Below are 25197 nucleotides of genomic sequence, written 5' to 3'. Positions count from 1 at the left end.
AATTTTAAGCCAGTGAGGTCCAAAAACAATGTATGTTCTTCAAAGTATTCACTGACTTCAAAGTTCAATATCTTGAGAACAAAGTGGAATATTCTCATGAAATAAAAAGCATTTTATTAAAAAAAGCGTTTCCTGCCAATATTGTAACACTCAAACTATTCCCAGGAATCATTTCAGAGATATCAAACTTTTAATCCATTGAGGCTCAAAAACAATGTTTGCTCTTCAAAGAGACCACTCAATTCAATGTCCAATATCTTAATAACAAAGAGGAATATTTTCATGAAATAAAAAGCATTTTATTAAGAAAGGCGTTTCCTACCAATATTGTAAAACTCAAACGATTCCCAGCAATAATTTTAGAGATATCGAAATTTTAAGCCAGTGAGGTCCAAAAGCAATGTATGTTCTTTAAAGTGTCCACTGACTTGAAAGTTCAATATCTCGAGAGAAAAGTGGAATATTCTCATGAAATAAAAAGCATTTTATTAAGAAAGGCGTTTCTTGCCAATATTGTAAAACTCAAACGATTCCCAGCAATAATTTCAGAAATATCAAAATTTTAATCCATTGAGGTCCAAAAACAATGTTTGCTCTTCAAAGAGACCACTCACTTTCATGTCCAATATCTTAATAACAAAGAGGAATATTTTCATGAAATAAAAAGCATTTTATTAAGAAAGGCGTTTTCTACCAATATTGTAAAACTCAAACGATTCCCAGCAATAATTTTAGAGATATCGAAATATTAAGCCAGTGAGGTCCAAAAACAATGTACGTTCTTCAAAGTATCCACTGACTTCAATGTTCAATATCTTGAGAACAAAGTGGAATATTCTCATGAAATAAAAAGCTGTTTGCTATTACTGGGGAGAGAGATGAACCCATCGGAAGTCCTTCGTCTTGGGCGTTTATTAAACATGATATCTTTCAGTCCTTGAGACTAATTTAATAATAATGGAAAAATAATAAAAATAAGAGTAATTCATTTTTCCAAGCCTCCTTGGGTGTTTTAGCCCTCATGACTACCTCCTATATTATATTATTGTAATTACAAGCTAATTAAAATAACAAAAATTGGCATATTTAGGTCAGTCTATCTAAAAATTTGACTATTTATCTAAATATAAACTTCACTGGGAGCTTTTAATGCTGAAAATTTTTGTTGGTTTTATCAGTGCCATCTTTTATGATTCTCGCTTACCGTTATTGACGTCAAAAAAACTAATGACGAACCACACTTGTATTTCCGTGACAGCAGTGTCACAGTGACAGCTGTCAATCGTCATAACCTACAAATTTTTACACTTTTCCATTGTTGGATGTTTATTTTTCCATTTTCCTTTCAAACATTGTGAAATATTTCCATTTTGAAAATTCCCGTCACGATGGACTCTGAAGAAGCGATAAACGCCGCCGATTTCTTGCTTAGGGAAAATATTTCTGCAAAAGTTAGGTTAGTAACCCTGTTTGGCACAAATTGACTTACTAGAAACACTATTTAATTTCAATCTTTCAGTACTACCAAAGTTACCACTAAACCCACTGTAGTTAAACAAGAATTACAATTCCTTCGATTACCCGACTCAATACAGGAACAAATCTTAGACACTTTAAAGTACATTCATGGACCTGTAAGTGCTTGATTTAAATCAATACTAACTATAGTGAGTAACTAGATTTTACTTTTTAATAGGATTTTAAACTTGGTAGTATTTCTGCCTATGAAGACACCAAATCAAACTTGCTTAAGAAATATTGGGTTGGGCGAGGTAATTTGGTGGTTAAGGGGGGTTGTGATTATTCCCAAATTAAGGAGGGAAGTTCAGAGGAAGAGGAAAGGCTTAAGATGTTTGCCTTAATGAGACTTCAAAGGTAAGATTTTATTTTCTTTTTATACTTACTCCTTACTCATGTTTTATAGTTATGGTTTCCATGAAAATCATTGCATAGAAGCATTTCAATATTGTGACAACTGTGTTGAAGATGCTTTATACTTATTATATACAAAATATTTAAAAGTGACAGAAAAAGAGCCTGTAGTACATGATTTGACTGATATAGATTTAACTGATATGCGAATAGATGAGAAAAGCTCTCTAGAATCAATTTATGAATCTGCATTTAGTGAGAAAGTTGAGGGAGTCTGGATAATTAACTTGAAAATCGATTATTTATTTAACATGTTTCATAAGAAAGCACAACCAAAAAAAATCATCCAACCTGATAAAAAACCAAAGGAAAAGTGTAAAAATTTCTTAAGGGGTCAACCATGCAAATTCGGGAACAAATGTCGCTTTTCACATGAGCCATTGCCAGTGGAAAATACCGACAATAACCATTTAACATCGCACTATTTCGAACTGGAGTTTCGCTTTCCCAAACGTTCGAAATACCCCTACGAACCCCCGTTAATTTTCTTAAAAAGTGACGTATGTCTTCCACCACTAATGTCACTCCACATATGCAAAAAACTCTATCAGGAAGCGGAAATCCTCGCTCTAGACGGCATCCCGAGCGTTTACAGCGTCACAGAACTTTTAAAAAACGAACAAGAAATGACCGAACATCTCAAGGGCGACATCGAGTTTATTGACTACAGGCAAAAGTTGTTTTCCGGTGAGAAAATCTTGGAAAATCGCAAACTATTGCCAAAACATTATCGCAAAGGTGTTACGAACAGGGATAAAAAAAAACAAATGACTTCCGAGGAAATCCGGATCGAAGACGAGCGGATCATCAGAGCTTTCGAGAAACGGAAATCCGATTTAAGTTACAAGGTGATGCTGAAAGCGAGACAGAATCTTCCGGCGTGGACTTTGAAAAATGACATTTTAAACACCATCAGGCAATTCCAGGTGGTGGTGATCAGTGGGGAGACAGGATGCGGTAAAAGCACCCAAGTACCCCAGTTTATTTTGGACGAGTGGATTTCTGCTGCCGACTATCGACATTTGGAAATTGTGTGTACGCAGCCCAGGAGGATATCTGCCATTGGGGTAGCTGAAAGGTAAGATTTTATTTTTCATAAAAGTATTCAAATGTTATCATTATTGTAGTATTAGTCATTGGTAAACAGGTCATTAGGGCATCTAGTTAATTACCCTAAAGTTTTTGGTTTATGCTACCACCTTGTTTTTTCACTTTGTAGATGTATAAAATTTCTATATGTAAGTTGTAGTAACAGAGTCTTCAGGAGGATCATTATAAATTTTGATGTACAGGAATTGGAAACTGATATTGTTAGCTCCTTTAAAAATATTGATATTTATAGTGGCTTGTAATACTGGCGATTGTAATACAAATAATTTTTTCTTAAAAATTAAATAGTTGAGTTCGAACTATGAGTTGGAATATTGGTTGAGGACAAATGAGCCTCTTTATTTGACTGATTGCTTGATTATGTCTCAAAATTTTGTCAAAGTGAGTTTTGCTATGGAGGACGACTTGTTGTATTAATGTATGATGACTTTTTTCTAAACACAACTTTTTACCTTCAAACAATGAATTCTCAATAGTTTATTGCAAATAATATAAATTACTTGTCTTGGGAATTTATAGTTCTTCTTCGGAAAATATATTGTTTTTATAGAGATGCACTTAGAAACTCTTTTGTCGAATATTTCTATCAATAATGTAGTAATAGTCATGTGGTGTTTTTAATATAGACTTTACATACCATAGTAATAGTCACACCAGCTTATTATAAAATCTATTGCAGTCTTTTGATTTGAAGTGAATTTGATATTGACATTTTTTATGAACTATAATTGATTATGTATGTACAAGTTTAGATAGTGTAAAAGTAAATTGTCAGTGTACAGGTGCAGGGATTTTAGTGTATTCGTCAGTAGTTGGGCCTCAAAGACCTTCAAACATAAAACGTGGTAGAATTTGCACAATAAACAATTTTCCTAGGTTTAAACATCAGTATAATAACTAAACTGAAAATAAATCAACAAAATTAGCAAAGTAATATTAAAATCCCTCTGTCTGGAATGAAATTTGTACAAGAAAAGAGTGCCGAGTTCAATGGCAGAATGGCAAACGGTACTTAAATATTTGTCAAAATTAGTCAGAAATACTTCAAGTGCTTTAAACTATAATTTACCGTTTATAGTTCGGATTTCGAAATCCTGCCATTGATTTCAGCACCTTCCAATCTATAACCGATCTACGAATTGTCATTTTTTTCCAAGTCAAAATTAAGCTTAAAACAGTGGCTTGAAATATCTGGAAGAAGGAAAAAATTAGTTTAGCTGCCTAAAAGGTGTCTTTAAGAAAGAAACGATTCAATTGCCTGAAAATAATAGAAATTTCCTTAGAAAATACATAATATGCCCAACCACAATTTGATGATGCCAAATAAAAACTGTCCATACCTTTTTCCACCACTAGTAGTAGTTCTTGGCCCTTGTATAAGATTGTAAAGGAAAAATTATTAATTTATCTGAATATCTGAAAATAAATTATAAATATAAAGTCTAACATTTAATTTAAAATATTATTTAAAAAATTCAAAAAGTGCAAAAAAATAAAAAGTTAATACAGTTAGAGTTATTTTAGCTGATTATTTCTTTGTTTTTCTTCTCTTGGATTTTTGTTTTTCTATAGATAGTTGTTTTTTATTAATAAAAAAATCAGTAAATGTGCCAATCTCTTTAGATCTTTGACAACTCATTTATGGCCAGTGATGCGTATACGCAACACTGCACTAATGATTTATTTACAAAAAGAATAGTGCTTTTTTCGCCTGAAAAATGGGCTGGTACCATTGACGCAAGGTTGAACAAAAGTGACAGAATTAAATTTGAACCATTTTTTTCATTTGCTTTCTTGTACGAATTTTTTTAAAAGCCGGATTTTATCTTAGATATGGCCGCACATTTTTAAAAATCATATATTCCTATGTTTTGTATTTTTTTAACACTAATTACATTCCAAACTACATCATAAAATTGAAAACCGGGGCCTAGTTGAACCAGGGTTTTTCCTAATTAGATCATAAATTATGCTGTTGCGTTCTCGCATCACCGGCCGAATGACTGAAATTGCCTGTCACAAGTGTGTCTTGACAAGTTTTTTAGGGCAGTCGACTAATATGTTTTATTTATACAATATTTAGTCTGAGTCTGCATTTAATCGAGTGCGTGTTATTTGTAATAAGAGTTGTTTGTTGAAAAAAATAAGAAAATTTCTTACGCAAAAGGAGTTAGAGTTGGCCTTGGAGGAGGTTGTAAATGAGCCTGAAAATTAAGTTGGTAAGTATTTCTTGTACCTTTTTTTCGCTTTTTTTTATTATACATACAATATTATACACACCACAATAATTTGTGATTTTTAGAACAAGTCGACGCTGCCTACATTCCACCCGAGGTAGATCAACTCACAGACGAGGAAGAATTTTCAGAGGACCCGGAAAATATCGAAAATAGCCAGAATGGAGATATAGCGGGAACTTTAGAGATCCACACCATTCGAGACGAGATTTACGATGAATCTGACGAAGAAGTTTTGGCAACAAAACGCCGAAAAATCCTAGAAAAAAAAGCGGTAAGTTACAACGACCGACTTGGAGATCTGGATCATTTATACACAAGAATTTACCTTTATCCAAAGAAGAGGAACACATTCGAGAACTTAGAGGCGAATTGGAGGGTTTGTCACCATTGGACATTTTTTTCAAATTTGTCGATGAGAATCTTATGGATTTGATTATCCAGTTTTCAGAAAAATACGCACAGGACAATAACAGACACACACAAGAATTTGTCTGGATATCACAGCTTACCCCGGACAGATATGTATTGGTCTTTAGACGAGGACAAAACTGTGCATATTGTCAGAGACTGCACGAATAAGAATAAGTTCAGATCGATAAAGCGAAATCTACACTTGAGTGATAATAATAATTTGGATAAAGGAGACAAGTACACAAAACTCCACCCTTTTTTTAATACAATGAATGAAAAATTCTTACAGTTTGGCATTTTTTCATTCAACTTATCTATTGATGAGCAAATGGTTCCTTATTTTGGACGCCATTCTCGTAAGATGTTTATAAAAGGCAAGCCTGTGTGTTTTGGTTTCAAACTTTGGTGCATTATTTGTTCTTCGAGTGGATACCTCAACACGTTCATTCCTTATGCGGGAGCAGCAGAGAAGAACAATGATATATGACTTGGTGCGACTGTAGTTGTTGAACTTTTGTCAATTGTGAAAAATCCGCAAAATCATAACGTCTTTTTTTCATCCTACAAGCTCTTATCTCTTTTGAAAACCAAAGGCTATTTTGCCACAGGAACGATTCGCGAAAACAGAACCAGTCATTGTCCTTTGGTTGATAATAAGGTCATTTCGGAAAAAGAAAGAGGTACCTATGATCCCCAACTTGATGAATCCATACAAATTTCATTGGTAAAATGGAACAATAATTCTATTGTCATTACCATGTAAAACCTCTTACTTCTGCTAAAAGCTATAATAGAAAATTGAAGTGTCAATCCCACAACCAGCTGTAATTTCAAGATATAATAAATACATGGGAGGAGTAGATTTGCATGATAATGGCGTGGCAAATTATAGAATGGGTGTGATGGGTAAGAAATGGCGGTGGCCACTATTTAACAATACAATAGACAGTACTTTTGTCAATTCCTGGAAACTTTACAACACGGTGAATCACAATAGAATGTCACAACTGAATTTTAAATCATTCTTATTAAAAACAAAGAACTTTGTCGCTAGACCACTTCCATTAGAACCACCCAGTGAAGTGAGGGTTGATCACTCTGAACATGTAATCAGTAGGACTGACTCCCGAAGAAGATGTCGTATATGTAGAAGTCAAACAATTTATATTTGTGAGCGTTGCACTATTTATTTACACGCTGACTGTTTTCAGCAATATCACTTAACACTATAGGCCGTTGATGCATTTACGCAACACAACTTATTTCAAAAAGTAGCAGATTTATTTCTTTTTTGATTTGTGTTTCTGTTATGTGTTTTCCTAATTAAAATATATAATTTAAAAATTTTAAGTTTTATTTCTATCCTTGGCCGTAAATCGATTAAAGACCTCTCCGTTTACGGTTAAGTTGGTTTTTGCTGTAAAATTTTTGATTTTGACTATCTTATAAAACTTAGATTTTATAGATTTTTTAAAGAATTATTTGATTAAGAATTTTTTGACCTATAGTTGTTGTTCGTAAGTTAGATTGTTGGAAATACTAATGCCGGTAATCGATTGTTTTCGTAAGAATCTATTAAATTCTCCAATTATTTGTGTGTTAGTTCCCTGAGTTTTTTTCTAATACTATATAGTTACATTATCTATCTTTTGTATATCCATAATTTAATCATTGATAATTTAACAGAACATAACTCGAGTGAAGAATACTCAATTTGTTCTTGCGGACCAAAAATTATAATTTAATTTCATTTTGAACATTCCTCAAAAAATTTAATTTGCTTTTTCAAATCGACGTTTTCGGTTTCAAGATTAAACGTCTGTTTTTTTTTTCTTTAAAAGTATCAAGATCTTGCTTGATCAATTAGATGTCCACCATTTTAATGCTTAACCTCCTGTAAAAGATCAAATATTCGTTTATTTTTGATAGGCGACGTTATTTCTGTTCAGCGCCAAATTACAAGTGAAAATGACTAAAGACTTACAGTTTTTTGGCAACATTAGATTATCAACTGTCCACAAATTAATTGCACAAAATCTTTGGATTTATATTGCACAATAAGTCACTCAATTGTCAGGTTTTTTAGAACATATGCTTACTATCGATGGATACTTGAAATACAATAGCTATTAATATACTTTTCAAAGGCGTTCGATTAAAACATACATATAAAACAACTCTTTACTGTAACCTGCAAATTATATTTTTCGTGGTGAATGAAATAGAACTCACTATTTTAGAGTTGCCGAAGAAAGAATCGAACGAATCGGGGCGAGCGTGGGCTACCAAATAAGACTCGAAAGTAAAATATCTGCCAGTACAAGGCTGACATTTTGCACCACCGGTATCTTATTGCGTAGATTAGAAGGAGAACCCTCGCTGCCAAACGTAACTCACATTATCGTGGATGAAGTCCACGAAAGAAGCGAAGAAAGGTAGAAGCTTTCACATCCACCCTTTTCCTCGATTTCCTTATTAATTACTAATTTGTCAACAGTGATTTTCTTCTACTAATCCTAAAAGAGCTCCTACCACTCAGACCGGACCTGAAAGTGATACTTATGAGTGCCACTTTGAACGCCAACTTGTTTTCGCAGTATTTCGGGGAAATACCGGTCATCAGTATTCCCGGTAGGACTTTTCCCGTGGAACAATATTTCCTGGAAGATATATTGGAGGAAACTGGTTATGTACTGGAAGACGGGTCGGAGTATTGCAGGAAAATAAAAAACGATCAGGAATACGTCGAGGCGATGATGGCCGAGTATGATTTGTCCGTTGATAAACCCCGGGATAATATTAAAGACGAAAATTTATCGGTGCGACAAATGATGGCCAGATACGAAGGTAAAGGATTGAATTTTGTGTCTGTTACTAGCAAAAATATGAAAAATCTTTGATATTTTGTAGGTTTTAGCATACGTACATGTAAAAACCTCTTTCTAATGGACAGCGATAAAATCAATAATGATTTAATAGAAAACGTTTTAATGTGGATTGTTTCCGGAAAACATAATTATCCTAAAACTGGGACCATTTTAATATTTTTACCTGGTATCGGGGAGATAACCGCCCTCTATGATCAATTGGTGGTACACGAAGAGTTTGGAAAGCGTAAAGGGAAATATATAATTCTTCCTTTACACTCGTCGTTGACTAGTGAAGAGCAAGCTGCGATTTTTAGGTAAGAGTTTAATGTGATCCTTCATAAATTTAAACTGATTTTGGTTTGATTGATAAATTGAGCAGCATATCACGTCGGTGTTTTCCACGAGAAGAATATTTGATTTTTATTTTATTTCGATGCTCTCTGTTACAGTCCACTATAATATAACCTTAACCATCACATTAAAGTTGTAAAATTGAATTTTTTGTGTTTTAATCCACCCGCAAGTAGAAAGATCCTGCCAAGCCTATTTGGAACAAAGGGAATTCTGCATTTTCAAACATGAGTATGATGGTTCATTGGTATCATAATAAAATATTTTGACACCCTGTATTTCAGTTACCATTAAAGTTAGGAAAGGAAGGCAAGTTGACCTCAATCACATTATTTTGACATAAGGAATCTACTGTTGTTCTATGTCTCATTACTTTCGGGACACCTTGTATACAGGGTGTCTCGTAGTAGTAGTATTTCTTGTGAATTAGTTATGCTTGTTGAATAATATACAATTTAACCCCAAGAAAACCGAGAAACAAAGAACGAAAAATCGTAATCTCGACCAACCTGGCGGAAACCTCGGTAACAATCGACGACTGCGTGTTCGTCATCGATTCCGGTAAAATGAAAGAGAAACATTTCGACTCGAACCGGAACATGGAGAGTCTGGAAACCGTGTGGGTGACGCAGGCGAACGCGTTGCAGAGAAAAGGAAGAGCGGGTCGCGTCATGCCCGGAGTCTGCGTCCATTTGTACACGCGGCATCGGTTCAAGCACTATTTCCTGCACCAACCGATACCGGAGATCCATCGGATCCCTTTGGAACAACTCGTCTTGAACATTAAGGTTTTGCCAGGGTTTTATGAGAGGGATGTTTGTGATGTTTTAGGTAAGAGTGTTTTGAAATGGATTCGATAAACTTGTATATCTTTGACGCTCTTGTTTTGTCAGGTTCCTTCATAGAACCACCCACGGTCGAAAACATTTTGTCGGCAATAAAACGACTGGAGAGTGTGGGAGCGTTGGATAAAGAGGAAAATTTAACGCCACTGGGGCACCATTTGGCCGCGTTGCCGGTAGACGTGCGAATCGGCAAATTGATGCTCTACGGGTCGATGTTCGGTTGCGTAGATGCCGCCTTGACGATGGCCGCATGTTTGAGTTATAAAAGTCCGTTCGTATCGCCGTTCGGTAAAAGGGATCAAGCGAATGCCAAGAAATTGTCCTTTTCCGCTGGGTTTAGCGATCAAGTTACGGCATTGATAGCTTATAGGGTAAGTAACTAAGTTTGACGTTTAATTTATGCCATAATTATAAATTGGTGACTGAAAAAATTTTTAAATGCATGATGTTTTGTGGGTAAATCGGTCAAGTACTAAAGAAAACTATTTGGTGTATTTTTTTGCCAAAGAGTGACATGGCTCTAAGGTTTTTTTTTCATTTTTTTTTATATTCATGTAGTAGTTATCTATTATAAATAATTCTACCATCGTTTTATTGCGAACGAAAAATTACACACAATATACGTTCATCATCATCATTTGTAGCTCTACAACTCTTGGTGGGTCTTCACACGATCATTCTCCATCTTTTTCTATCTTGCATCAATTACGATTGTATTCTATTTCCATCGCTCTTAGATCTGCAACGATGTTGTCTCTCCATAGATATCCGCCCTTCCAGATTTTATTTACAAATCATTTTGATCAATCGAATTTAACTCATATTTCGGCACTAACTAAAGATATTTTGGATCAGTTCACTTTATAACATTAGGAGAACATTGAGCTACGTTGCAGTAAAATTTAAACGCTGCGGCCTAATTAACAGATTTTTTTTCCAGGGGTCCTAAAGTAAACCAAATTTTTACACAAAATTCTGTCAAAAGTGACTTTGGAACCTTTTTTGTCAATGACTAAAGTTAACTTTGAAGTGTTAAAACGAGTTTGAAATATTGAAACCAGTTGGAGTCACTTTATATATTTTTCTCCATAAAGTCGCGTTCACTTGATTTAGTCACTTGAGGATGTGCACTTCTTGCAGGCAATTGAAGTTATATGTGTTTTTTGTTTCATGTACTTAATATTTTATTTGCACGATGTTCTTTTTCTAAAGAGTTTAATTTTTGATTTCTTTCATTATTATATAAATAAAGTCACCTTCTTACTTTTTACAGACAATCGGAGTCACTTTTTATGACTTCAAAATAGTTGAAGTTATTTTATCGTATCCTCCAAGGAGTAGTTTACAGCAGGTTTACATCTACAAATTCATAGTTCCAGTTCTTGCCTATTAGCTCGAAAATTAATGATGATATTTTCTTGTCGTTTAAATCTTGTTATTGTCTTACATTTAAATTTTTATAAAGATAGGTTTTATCATCTTGGTACCCACAATTTGATGGGTATTTATAATAGAAAAGTTCGATGACAGTTGTTCTTCATCAAAATTATATGTAATAATGTGGTTTAATAATGTTCCTAATGATTTTCTCTAATAATAATTTGTTTGAATCCAGCAGGCTTAAAGGTTCCTCTATACATTTTGACTTGGAAGTATCTGTACGTAAATCAATGTAAAAGTATCCTAATGAAAAGATCTAATTTTCTTGAATTATATCTTTTGTTTGTTTATTGTCAGAGTAACAGAACGCCATCAATTGCAAATTCTATACATGGATTTTCTTCGGTTAACAAATCAGCTACTTGCAACCTATTTGAAGCAAAGTATGACTATAATCATAAAATGATATCATACGCAATATTCTTATCAAATACAGTATGATTAGTGATAAATATTCGGAATTTTTTAGACTTCTAAAGTATCTTTACAGTTTACACATTCATAGGCCTAAGATTTAATACTCCAAAACCGAGATAATAAAGAATATTAATTTTTTCTTCCAGAAATATTTGAGTTTAGCCAAAAAAAGCGCGGCGGCAGCCCGCAATTTCGCCAACGAGAACTACCTCTCCTACAAAACCCTACAAACCATAGCGGACATAAAATATCAATTTCTAGAACTATTAGTGGATATCGGCTTCGTACCGGTTAACTTAACCGGAAAACGTAGAAGAACCGGCGACGATGTCGTTACGGATGTGACCGGATCAGACGTAATTATTCAATGTTCAAATCTTATATCAACTTGACCGATTTTAATCGATTTTAGTTTAACGTAAACGGCGAAAATGTGCGATTATTAGCCTCGATTTTATGTGCCGCCCTCTATCCGAACATCGTGAAAATCCTGACGCCCTCAAAAACGTTCATTCAGAGCGCGGTGGGGGCCGTACCGAAGGAAAACGAGGCGAAAGACATCAGGTTTGCTACACCAAAAGAAATGGTGAACTACATAAATATAAATCTTCTTAAAGTCTCGAAAACTGATTTGGTTTTTCAGGTTTTTATGCATCCCAGTTCGGTAAACTACACAATAAAAAGTTTTCCCAGTCCGTACATGGTTTACCAAGAAAAGGTGCGCACCAGTAAGATTTTCTTTAGGGATTGTACCATGGTACCAATTGTTCCTTTGGTCTTATTCTCTGGAGATTTGGATATTGTTGTGCAGAACGGTAGTACTTTTTTGACGTTGGAAGACGGTTGGATTCTGTTTCAAGTTGAAGAACATAAGGTAAGGAGTTTAAGTAGACAATGTTATAATTCAATTTATATAGAGTGTTCCAGACAAAACACTGACACACCCTGAAAAATAAATTGTTTAGCTAAAAACGACCGCAAAACACATTAAATTTAATACTGAAGGAGACATTTATTGACAGAAATTGCGTTTCTCTGACGTTTCTTCACCCCCTAGAGCCTCCAAGTCAATTTTTTTAAATGAGAATTGGAGCCGCGTGATACCTTGAATTAAAGGTTATTTTGTTCATGCAATTTATTTTTTTTAAGATTTTCAGGCTGGACTGTTTTGTCTCAGACCCCCTGTACAAAGCTATAATAAAAACATTAATATTATTTGTTATAAAATTATTTATAACAACAGAAAAACTTAACATACGCAAATAAGTCTCCTCGAACAAATATCAAAGTTTCAATTCCTGTACGTTCTTGCTCTAACTAACTTTCTTGTAGGTAGGTATACCTATTTTCAAAATGCTTACATATTTGCGTTTAGTACGGAGTTTCTCTGCAATACACTTATCCATACCGTTATCTTTCAAATCGGTCTGAACCTCTTCGATTTTTTTTTTGATTATCCCATTTTTAATTTTCATAACATTGATATTTGAAGAGTACAGGGAAAAAAGTGCAAAGTCAGTATTTTATAAAAATTAAGATAATACGTTTATGTGTTTCCTTTCAAAGAATATTTTCATATAAGCAATTAATACCGGCAAGAAACGCACTGTGTCACTGGATATTTGCAGTTTTTAAATAACTATGCAGGGAAAGAACGTGCAATGTAATCGCGATAGTAGATAAAAACGTGTTGGGTTGAGAAAATTATATTGTTTTTTTAAGCTCGTAGGTCAGTCTGCCGATTATTTTAACTGAGTGAACATGGCGAGTGACACTAGTGGTGACGAATTAGATAAAAAAATATGTGGACTATCTAAAAAACGTAAAATAACTGGTCGTATGTCTGATGTTTCAAAAAAAATACTCTTACAGAGTCATGAAGTAGGGCCAGACTGTCATTGTAAGCGATTTCAGTGCTTTGAAAAAGTTTTACCTAATGAACGGGGTAAAATTATTAAACATTTTAATGAGTTAGGTTCTTGGGACGAACAAAGTGCCTATCTGTATGGCCTTATTCTTCTAAGTCCTGTTTTCCAACGAAGAAATCGTCGCCCAGAAGAAGAAAGTCACTTCCGGTAGGCTAGTTACTTTTATAAGGTAAGAGTGCTACGTAATGAAGGAACAGTCGACATTCCAGTATGCCTTAAAGCGTTTTGTTCACTTCATGGAATTACACGAAGAAGAGTTCAGACTATTCACACTTCACTTCTAGTCAAAGGAGTTGCTCCTAAGGACAACAGGGGGAAACAATCCTATAAACATCGTGCATTTAAAGAAGATATAAAAAACTGTGTTATTTCTCATATTCGTTCGTTTAAGGGTAGGTCTAGTCATTATAGCAATAAAAAGTCAAAGAAAATTTACTTACCTGAAGATTTGAACATTCGCAAAATGCACTCAATGTATAAATTAAAACATCCAGATAAATCTGTGTCTTACGAAACTTACAGAACTATTTTTTCGACTGATTTTAATATCAGTGTTGGATATCCCCGCTCTGACACCTGTTCCAAGTGCGATGAATTCAATGCTAGATTAAAGTCGCTAAATTTAAGGCTTACCCAAAACATCACCTTGGAAATAAAGAGTTCCTAAATCGCAAAATAAGAAAGCTTACATTAGAGAAAGAACTTCATAAGAAAAAAACAGAAGCCTTTTACGCTAGGAAGAGACAAGCTCGACTTCAAAGTAGGAAATCAATAGAGATAGAAGCGGTGGCCATGGACTACCAAAAAAACTTACCAGTCCCGAACATAACGACTAATGACGTCTATTATAAGCGTCAATTATCTTTTTATTCTTTTAACATCCATAGACTTTCGGATGCTGATTCAGTATTTTATATCTATTCAGAAGAAGTAGCTAAGTAGGGTTCTAATGAGGTATGTTCTTTTTTAGAAGATTATGTTACTCATCATCTTCCTAGTAGCGTTAAGATTTTAATAATTTTTTGCGACTCTTGTGGAGGACAAAATAAGAACTTTACAGTGTTTCGCTATTTGCACTACCTGGTCCACCAAAAAAAGAGGTTTCAAACTATGAAAGTTGTATTTCCGATTAGGGGCCACTCATTTATGGAGTGTGACAAAAATATGGGTATAATTAACTGCAAATCCAAGACCGAACTACCTTCAGATTGGGTTCGGGGTTTCAAGGAAGCTAGAGTTAAACCAACGCCTTATAAAATAGAAGAAGTTAACGACAGCCTTATAAGAGACTGGAGTGCATTTTTGTCTCCTTTGTATGTAAAGAAGTGTCCGTTTTTGAGTCGACCAATAAAAGAGTTGGAAGTCACTGTGAATCATCCAAGAATGATTCTTTATCGTGAAACCTATAATGGATCTTGGACTACTTCCATCGTAACTAAACCAGTCTCCAAACTCATACGAGGCCCACCTTTATCTGAAAAGGAGTTTCACTATCCACCACGAGCTTATAATGGTAAGTTTGTTTTGTAATTCCTTTAAATAATAGTGTTTTTGTTAATAAAATATTTTTTTAGGTAAAATTCCTATTTCAAGAGAAAAATACAAAGATCTACAGCAACTGAAAAAATTTTGTGGCGAGAGCACGTTTTCCTTTTACGACAATCTTCCTGTACTACCCGCAAAGAAAATCCCTAAAATGAACAGAAGAGAAATGTCCGTTAAAACAACACAAAATAAGCGCTAAACACCAATATAGTAAATACGGTAACATTTAAAACAAAGTGACTTTGCACGTTTTTTTCCTGTTTTTTTTGTACTTTGGTTGGTTTTGTAATAAAATTTAAAAAACTAATTGATATTTTTTAATTTCATTACATAATTTAAAAAGCTAGTATACGGTATAATAATTGTTTCCAAAATCAAAATTTTAAAAAAATTATTAAAAAATTTATAGCGTTTTCAAATTTAAAATTTTATTTTCTCAAATTCAATTAATAGTGACTTTGCACGTTTTTTCCCTGTGGTCTTCGTTTTTTGAGTAACTTAAACTCTGAAAAAGTTAAAACTAACCCTTCAATTTATATATGTACATTTCAACTATTTTTTTCTAATTAAAATTAACACACTAAATAAATATTTCTAGTTCATCGGACCATGCAGTAACTTTACCGTAAGATTATTATCGTATCTAGTTACCGTGATGCAGTGACGCTACATAGAGTTTTAAAACCGAATTTCGACGTATATAAGAAAATAATTTTGTTCCAGGTTGCTGAAATGATAAAGATGATTCGCATCGAGCTTTATAACTTATTAGAAGAAAAGATCAGGGATCCTCTGTTAAATTTACTGCACAACGACCACGGCGAACGGGTCATCTCGGCCATTTTAAAATTGGTCAATTTGTGATAACGATGATTGAAAACAAAAATAGAGAAAGTTTGTATAATTTGTACATATTATTTAGATCACTTGTTAAGTTTAACGTGTTTTATGGTTGTTTATTAATAAATCCATATTTTTGTACAACATTAAAGTGGTTTTGTTAATTTGTATATCTTACTTGGTATAATTATGGTTTCACACTCGTTAATGCATTTCCTATTTTTTTCTAGATTTCCTTATGTATAATATTCCATTATTACACTATAAGATATATACGTGTATGAACAGTATATCGGGGTCATTTTATCACATATTTCAGGTGTAGTGATCGAGTGTAAATCCCGTGTCAATTTTTTTTAAATGCTGAAATTTTCTTCCTTTTGTAAACAATATTGTATATGATATACGTATATTCCACACATTAATAAATATACCTGGACTAAAAAATCGTTGAACAAATATATAGTTAACGATAATAATATATAATGTGTTGCATGGGGACAAGGGATTAAAAAAAAACAAAAAACAAATAGTACTAAAAAACTCTTTAATTCCAGCTTAATCGGGTTAAATGAAAAAGCGATTCGCATACAAACCCAAACTAAACACACAAAAAAAAAAGGGAAAATAATAAATAGAATATTTTACATAGTCTTCACAAATTATGATTATCATAATTACTAAACTCGTAATAAATAAATAGTTTTATGTACAACATCGTGTAGTTTACGGGCACGTGCTCTTCGAACGCATCAACATTTACACACAAAAGAAACGTTCCAATGAATGTGGTCAAGAAGGAAAAATGGTGTTCAAGTATTGCCCAAATCGCGAGTGGCGAGTTCGGGCGGGTCTTGGAGGGAGAGGGGGGGCGACACGCACACCGGCTGATTTTCTAATACTGCCATGAAGATCTTGATCAGGTTATCGATGCCGATCAAGTAGCCGTCCTCGTGGTTGCCCACCTTCCATTTGGTGGAGTGGGAGATGGTCAGATCCTCCGGGAGTCGGATGGTTTTTGCGAAATCGATCAGCCACACGTTGGCGTTGTAGCTGTCGTGGACAAACAGTAACGAACTACCAATAACCTGGAACGAAAAGAAACGACACAGTTGAATTTGCTCAATTATTTTATTACTAAGTCGTTTTGTAGTATCAAATATCAACCCTCAACTGTCTGATATTAAAAAGGGTTAAGTTTAAATGCCTGACATTTTGGATTGATGGACATTGAGAAAATATTCCAGGGATGTCTATTGTCAGGTTTGTCTTTGGGAAGAAATTTCTCAGTTAGAAAAAAGACACTTAAAAAAGAATGATAAGGAAACTAAAAGAGAAACTGAAGAAGTAAGAAAATATTTAAAAGCAACAATATTTGAGTAAAATGCAAATAAATCCGTGAATAAGCTTCGTAAGCTATCGCTTTTGTTACTTCTGGATAGTTTAAATCCCTCTTAAGTAATTAATTTAAAAGCAGTAACTGTGCTCCTCTATTTTTACTAAAAAAAACACGAATTTGAGAGTTTTTACATTTTTAACAAAATTTAACTATTTAGAATTTTTTTTTCAGATAGCTCAAATTATTTCTTAGCTCAACTTTATAGTCTTATCTCAAACCTAATTAAACTACCTGGAAAAAATGATTTTTTTCTTCCAGGCAGTTGAAAAAGTCGATATGTCCATTTTCTGAGTTCAGTTAATTTCATCGTTAAATTTTTTGCAATTTTATAAACAACTCTCTATTTACCTCGTTCCAAGATACATCGAATACCTCAACCTTAAACAAATTTCAACTTAAAATAACGACACAGTTTTTTTTACCTTTCCCAGAATGGGATTTTTCTGATTTCTCGAATAACTAATTCAAATCAACTAATTACATTTTATTGCTTGAAATTTATATAAAATTGACTTCCAATAAATTCAAATAATTTTTTCAAGTTCATTCTTGAGTTATTCTTAACCACAGTACTCCATAGAAATAATTTTTTTTTTAAATTGATTTTAAAATAATTTTTTCAATTAATCCAAGCAGTTGAGCTCAATTTTCTATTAAAAGTTTGCTCAAAAATCAACTTGAATTGCCTGAAATTTATACAAAATATATTTTAGTTTTGTTTCTGAGTAACTAAACATTTTTTTTTAAATTAATTTCAGTTAATTTTTTAGTTATTCCAGATAGTTGAGGTCAATCTTCAAATGCCTGGAATTTTAAAAAAATTAACTTCAATTGCCTGAAATTTATAGGAAATAGACATTAACTAATAGTAAATTGAAAAATTAAAAAAAAATAAAATTTCAGAGACAACATGCTCATATCTCTAAAAATGTGCAAGTTAAATATCTGAAAATTGGGAAATAGATTCTTCTCTTAAAATTATTAACCTTGACAGTACAAATTTAAAAAAAAATCAGAGACGTTTAGTTGAGACAAGTTAATTCAATAAAACAGCTCATATCTCTGAATATAGAGACAAAATTAGAGATAGTTCAGGGTAATTCAATATTTTTTTTTTTACATTAATTTCAGGCCATTTTTCAGTTATTCCCGGTAATTTAGATTAATTTTCTATTAAAAATCAATTTCAAAAAAGATAACTTCAACTGCCTGATATCTATCAAATTGACTTTAACTGTATTCCAGCGAAATTGCATGATTATGATTATGATTCTATACAGCTTATAAAAATTATTAAAAAAATACTTCAACTGTCGGAAATAAATATTAAAAATCTATATACTGATAACTGTTTAAAATGTATATAAAATTGAGTTCTAGGGAAATAAAATAATTTCTTTCTGTTAATTTTAGGTTGTTTTTGAGTTCTTCTAGGTAGCTAATATCAGTTTCCTAATAAAACAATAATGAAAAAAAAATCAATTTTAATTGCCTGGAATAAAAAAAAATATTTTCAAGCTCTTTAAAGTTAGACAAACTCGACTCCAGGGAAATTAACATGAAAAAAAAATTAATTTAAAGTAACATTTTTAATTATTCCAGGCAGTTGAGGTCAATTTTCTATTAAGAAAAAATTCACTTTAATTGCCTGAAATTAAAAAAAAATTACTCCAATTGACTGGAATTAATATGAAATAAAGATTAATTTATTTATATTCCAGGGTAATACAGTAATTTTTTTTAATAAATTAATTTTAGGTTCATTTTCAATTATTCCAGGCCATCGAGATCAATTTTGTATTAAAAGAATCTTCAATCAAAAATCAATTTCAAATGCCCGGAATCTATACAAAATGGATTTCTTTCGTTTATTCTTATTTCTTTTTGTTTGTGTCCTGTACATACATTACACTTTTTTTTTATTTAATTTTCATATATTTACAAATGTTGTTTTTTTTCTATTTCTACTATTGTAATAAGACTAATAAGGCAAACTTGTACTTATATGTAGCTTTTTTATGCTAAATAAATGCTTTATTATGGACGATAATTTATATTCCAGGGATATTAAATATTTTTTTAATTAATTTCAGGCTCTATTTCAGGCAATTAAAATCAAATTTCTATTCAAAAAAAAACATCAATAATTAACTTCAATTGCCTGAAATATCTAATAAATTGACTTTAACTATATTGCAGGAAAATTTAATATTTATTTCAGGTATTTTTTAAATTATTCCAGGCAGTGGAGGTCAATTTCCTATTGAAAACATCATTGACAATCATCTTCAATTGCCTTAAATTTACACAAAATATATATTAGTTATAATTAAATATTTTTTTTAAACGAATTTCAGTTAATTTTTGAGTTATTTCAAATATTCGAGGTCAATTTTCAAATGTTTGCATTACAAAAAAATAACTCCTAAAAAAAATAATAAGGGAACTAAAAGAGAAACTGAAGAAATAAGAAAATATTTAAAAATAACAATATTTGAGTAAAATCTAAATAAATTTGTGAATAAGCCTCGTAAACCATTGCCTTTGTTACCGTGTAAGTAACTAATTTCAAAATAGTATCTGTGCTCCAAGTAGTTAAAATTATTTCTTAGTTCTTATTAGTCAATTTTTCAGGCTCATTTTAAACTGGATATAATTGCCTGGAATATTATTTTTTTCTTTCAGTCAGTTGAAGCCATTTTTAATTAATTTCGATATGTTTATTAGAAGTTTATACTTTTCTGTGAAAATAATTTAATATATATATTTTTTAAATATATTAAATTATTCATTATTACATTTTTTGCAATTTTGTAAAAAGCTGTTTAATTACCTCGTTCCAAGATATATTCAATACTTAAACTAATTTGTTAATTCTTATAAATATGTTTACAGTTCCTCACTTAAGTGATTCAATTGAACTAATCTAATTTTATTGATTGAAAGTTATATAAAATTGACTACGACGAAAATAAAAAATATTTTTTTTCTATAATTTCTATTGATTCATCCTTGTCTCAGTCCAGGCAGTTGAGATCTATTTTCTAGTGGAAAAATCATCAAAAATCAACCCTAACTGCCTTAAATTGATACAAATTGGACTTTATTTATACTCCAGGGAAACTAAATATTAAAAAAATTATTTAAGGTAATTTTTTAGTTATTCCAGGCAGTTAAGGTCAATTTTCTATTAAAAAATCAACTTCAAGTGCCTGAAATTTATACGCAATGAATTCTAATTATACTGCAGGAAAATTATATATTTTTTTAAATTTAATTTCAGGTAATTTTTTTAATTATTGCAACAGCTAAAGTAAATTTGTTATTAAAACGTTCATCAAAAATCAACTTCAACTGCCTTAAGTTTATGCAAAATATACTTTAGTTATGTTCCAGGGTAATTAAATAATAAAAAAAAATTATTTCAGTTATTTTTGAGTTATTCCAGACCGTTAAGGTTCATTTTGAAATGCCTTGAATTAAAAAAAAATTACTTCAACTGTCTAAAATTGATATGAATTAATTTACTGTCAACTAGAAGTTGAAATTTTTTTTTAAAAATCAGAAACCAAAATGCTAATTTTTCTGAAAATAGAAAAGCTAGAAATCTGAAAATTGGAATATAGATTCTTCTCATAAAATCATAGGATACCTTGTTGAGCGTTTTTTTTTTCAAAAAGTGTTGAAAAATGGAAACAATTAGCCATAGAAGTTAATTAATTTAAGGCAATTATTCCAGGCAATTGAGAACAATTTTGTAGAAAAAAAAATATAGTTTCAACTGTTCGGAACCTATACAAAACAGATGATAATAATTTATATTCCAGGGATATTAATTTTTTTTTAAATTAATTTCAGGCAATATTTGAGTTTACTAATGGTCGCTGAAAGAATCCAACCTCAAACCTCATAATTTATGATCTATAAAATTGGTAAGAGTGTTAACAACCCGTTCTTTCCTTACATGTTAAACTCAATATTACAAGATTTTAGTACAATTTTTTTAATAGTATTAATATTTTCTACAATTTTCTGCCAAAATGTGTGTAATTTTGTATAAATCAGCCAATTTTATATTACAATGTACCAAAAAACTTCTTAAATGTCTCAATTTTAAGTGCAAACATTCCGATAACTGGAGGAACTGATTGTTAATGTAAGGCCTCTTCTCAGTGTTTTGTACTAGTTACTACCTAATTGTATATAAAAGACAATTTACTAAAAACGCCCATATGCGCGGCCAGAGTCCTCGCCAACGTAATAGTTGGGTGTCGTTTGCATAAGATTACACTATGAAAATATTAAAGAAACCTGCTACAGTTCTCAGTCGCCCCTTCTATTTTTCCCTTTAAACCTAAGATAACATATCAAATCCAGCAACAAATGTTATTGATGCTCTAATGACGATTTTATCATTTATTGCTTGAAGAAAGGAATTCAGGTCGACAAGGTATTTTGATTGGTCATTGGCTAATTATTTTAAACATTTTCCTCCCGATTGAGTCTCTTGCCGATGTAATGATATTACAAGATAATCTTGATAAATGGTAATAATTTAAAAAGTACATACCTCATGTGTTTCAAAGAATCGGGACTCGGCCAGCGTCGCCTTAATCGCTTTTAACCTCTGAATGTACTTAGGCTAAAAAATGATTCAACTATTAATATTCAAAAAAAAAACAACTAAATGCCAAATAGTACTTACCACAGCATGGGGAAATCCCTCGGTAAACCTCGAAAAGGCCTCCATAATTTGCTCTTTAGTCTTCGTCGTCTTGAAGTCTTTACTACTGGTACCGTCCGCATTTCTGATACCCTCTATCCGGAATCCGAGGGTGGCCGTGGACGAAATGGTTTCCCGCCATACCATGTATCGGGGTTTGGTTACGCCCTTCAGTTTGTGCTCTTCTTCGCTGGGCGCGTTTGGGTCGATTTGGCACATTTTTTCGTACATATCCTATAAAATACCTTCAAATTACCCTCATAATACTTACTGTATAATATATAGAATTTTTTTGACCTTATAAAAGTGGCTGAGAGAAAACGTTGGAAATGATTTTTAACTTCGAAATTTCACCACTAAAGGTCGTAATGGAAAAGCCAATAATTTAATTCTAATTTTCTTCAGAAAATGTTAGCTTAAGGTACGTTTTTTTAAAATCATTAGAAACCTAGAATATTTTTCATTAATCATCCATAAAGCAGGGAAAGTGTAATTGCTTACATAGCTATAACTTTTAAAGGGCTTATATGATTTCGTTCAATTTGCGCTTGTTTAAAAGTGAAATGTAAGTACTTTTAAATACTGTATCCAGTAGTACGAGAAACTTTTTAGTAAAGTTAGGTAGGTGAGGTCTTTTAAATTAAAAGTAATTACTTGATTTTTCCAAAAAAAAAATAAATGGCACGGTATAATTTTGAAAAGTAGATGTAATTTAGTGCACCGCAGTCGGCTATCTTTTTTACTTTTTCAGTTATTACCGAAATAAGTATTTTTGACGTCTAATACGGCTCCTTTTGTTTATTTGGCATAAACTCATCATAGTTTTAAACTCTCTTCTAAAATTATTACAATAAATTTAAACATCATAATCCTAAAAAATTTAAAGCATTTTTAAAAATCAAAAGAACAGCAACAAACATTTCACAAATGTTCAAAGTCTTTACCATTTTGTAAGGTAATAAAGTGATTCTTTTAAATATTATTTTATTTGAACTCGATTTTATACTATAAAAAGGGGTTTTTATCGTTTCTTAAGATCAACGATTTTTTTCCAAAAATTACTAAAATTTAAGCAACTTTTTAATAATTCCCTAAAACAGTATCATAAATTTATCGATGGCCGTGATTCGAGAACAGTTGGCACGCGTCAACTCTTCATAGGCCACCTCGCCGTTCCTTTTTTGCTATGTACGAAACAAGGATGGAACTATATGACAGTGTGTCATAGTAGCGGAACGTCCGAACTGGTCTGCAATTTTTTTGTTATATTTTGTATTTTTAGAAAAGAGTAAAATTTAATTTTTTTTATTTGAGCTTAGCATGCCATCAGTGGATGAATACTCTAAAATATTTTTTTTATTATTTAAAATATTCTTGGCATGTCTGGCAAGTGTCTTCGATCAAATTTCTTACGTTTTCCAGGAATTAATTTTTTTTTTCGTTTTTCAAGGTTTCGATGTAATTTTTACACTTTCCAGGAATTTAAATGTTTTCCTATTTTTACAGGCTCTTTCTTGTGAGTATTCCAGGAATCATAAATATTTTTTTCTGTTTTTCAGGCTTTGGGACGTAATTTTTAATGTTTTCCATAAATTAGAAAAAAAATTCTTCCAATCTTTTGAGACGATTTTTTTATATGTAACGTAACTTTCGTGGCTTTTTTAGATATAGGAAATTTTATTTTTATTACCTTATTTTCCTCGTAGGCTTTTAAAAAATTATTCTATTCTTCCAGGCTCTCGGGTGCAATTTTGTATATGAGCCACTCAGAGGAAAAGTCGTATATGTCAGTATTTTTTAATTTTTGAGTTATACCATTAATTATGTTTCTACTGGTCTAATATATTCAGTCGAAAACTGGTATAAGTCAAAATTTTAACTTAGCTATGATAAGAGCTTCCTAACGTTATTCCTCTCAACATAATAAATTCGTTCGCTGGAATAGCGGTATATAAGTCAAGGCACCACGCTGTTCCGATGTCGCGCCAGGTCCTATTAAACACGCTTTTTCTTGTTTAGTCAGGTGTTATGGTACGTAGTGTGTAGATCAGTTACTGTAGCTAAGAAAAAAGATATGATAGAAGTTCTTCAGTGGATTCCCCCGATTCAGCATCAGTTCTTCCTGGACTTACTGACAAAGAAGATGCTGTTGACAGTGGTCCATTATCCAATTCTGATGAAGATTAATTTGTTTAATAACTTATTCTTACTCTCCTTACTGTAAGTTTAGGTCGTAAGATAAGTAGTAGTAATGTTTTACTCTTCAAGGTCTATATTTTTTGAACACTTTTATCAGTAATAGATATCATAGTAAACATACTACAGCTATTATTTTTCTTTGGTTCATCAGTTTTGTGAAATTTGGTTAACTTTTACGAGGAAAAGTGATATAACTCTCCAAGTTATACCACTTTTCCGCTACATTTTTGAAAGAAACTTACTGAAAGAATGACATTGGGCGGCAAAAATGCAATTAATGGGCGCAATCAGTAAAAATGTTTACCATATGAAATTTTAGTACAGGGTTATTATAAATATGTACATGAAAGTAAAGAATATGTTACTGTGATTTTTTAATTCATCCAGATGCAAAATATCAATTTTCTAAATTTCTACTTTAAGGGAGTTAGACCACTTTTCCCCTGAACGGCTCATATCTAAAAACTTTATTGATGTCAAGTCGTTTGCCTAAATGATTTTCTGAGAAAACTTGGCGTAAAGATACATGATACGAATGAAGTTTAAATCCTTTCAAACTTCAGAACACCCAAGGATAAATAATTTCTGGATGAAGAAAGTTTTCTCTCATCCTTAAATATGGTTTCTTACCGGACCCCTTTTAATTGGAACATACATTGATAGTTGTCAAAATACTGTTCTGCTATAATGCCTTCGTTTAGGATAGTTTGCAGCATATTCACGTACTGCTTTTTCAAAACACTGAAAATATACGGCAAGCATGGTACTGGTGTAAGTTCTTTTAACAATTAAAACGAGACCCGAGAATTACAATAACAGAAGCGAATTAAAATAATGAATTTAAATTAGAATAACGCACAACTAATTAAAAAAAGTCAACTGTCGAAAATAAGTAATTTGCAATTTTATTTGCCTATCTTCATGATTTTAGGTTTATGACTTTTAAA

The 25197-nt window shown here is 32.0% G+C and overlaps 2 protein-coding genes across 2 annotated transcripts in view; one reads left to right on the top strand and one right to left on the bottom strand.

The window, feature by feature from the left end:
• The first annotated feature begins 1276 nt into the window (after positions 1 to 1276).
• LOC126737668 (putative ATP-dependent RNA helicase DHX57) lies at positions 1277 to 16080 on the top strand. The gene is made up of 13 exons (XM_050442655.1): positions 1277 to 1456; positions 1520 to 1634; positions 1697 to 1875; positions 1925 to 3010; positions 7934 to 8128; positions 8191 to 8540; positions 8604 to 8877; positions 9381 to 9745; positions 9808 to 10130; positions 11763 to 11972; positions 12029 to 12202; positions 12260 to 12490; positions 15813 to 16080. The coding sequence occupies exons 1-13, from the start codon at positions 1389 to 1391 to the stop codon at positions 15951 to 15953; spliced, it is 3711 nt and encodes a 1236-aa protein (XP_050298612.1). The 5' UTR covers positions 1277 to 1388; the 3' UTR covers positions 15954 to 16080.
• Positions 16081 to 16459: 379 nt separating this feature from the next.
• Positions 16460 to 25197, bottom strand: part of LOC126738043 (inositol-trisphosphate 3-kinase A-like) — a 160481-nt gene continuing 151743 nt past the window's right edge. Inside the window, exons 5-7 of the mRNA XM_050443213.1 lie at positions 22034 to 22285; positions 21899 to 21970; positions 16460 to 17017 (exon numbers count right to left, since the gene is read on the bottom strand). Coding sequence (XP_050299170.1) covers positions 16742 to 17017; positions 21899 to 21970; positions 22034 to 22285 — 600 coding nt within the window. The 3' untranslated portion in view covers positions 16460 to 16741. The remainder of the gene's footprint in view (positions 17018 to 21898; positions 21971 to 22033; positions 22286 to 25197) is intronic.

This window comes from Anthonomus grandis, chromosome 6, assembly GCF_022605725.1.
Source record: "Anthonomus grandis grandis chromosome 6, icAntGran1.3, whole genome shotgun sequence".
Taxonomy (NCBI): domain Eukaryota; kingdom Metazoa; phylum Arthropoda; class Insecta; order Coleoptera; family Curculionidae; genus Anthonomus; species Anthonomus grandis.
The sequence above is the reverse complement of the archived record's forward strand: the minus strand, read 5'-3'. Positions and strand labels throughout refer to the sequence as shown.

Excerpts from the sequence above, each read along its gene's own strand:
- LOC126737668 (XM_050442655.1), top strand. The coding sequence starts at position 1,389 with ATGGACTCTGAAGAAGCGATAAACGCCGCCGATTTCTTGCTTAGGGAA. Across the intron at positions 3,011-7,933 it reads GCCATTGGGGTAGCTGAAAG|AGTTGCCGAAGAAAGAATCG; the intron begins GTAAGATTTTAT and ends TCACTATTTTAG. Across the intron at positions 10,131-11,762 it reads CGGCATTGATAGCTTATAGG|AAATATTTGAGTTTAGCCAA; the intron begins GTAAGTAACTAA and ends TTTTTCTTCCAG.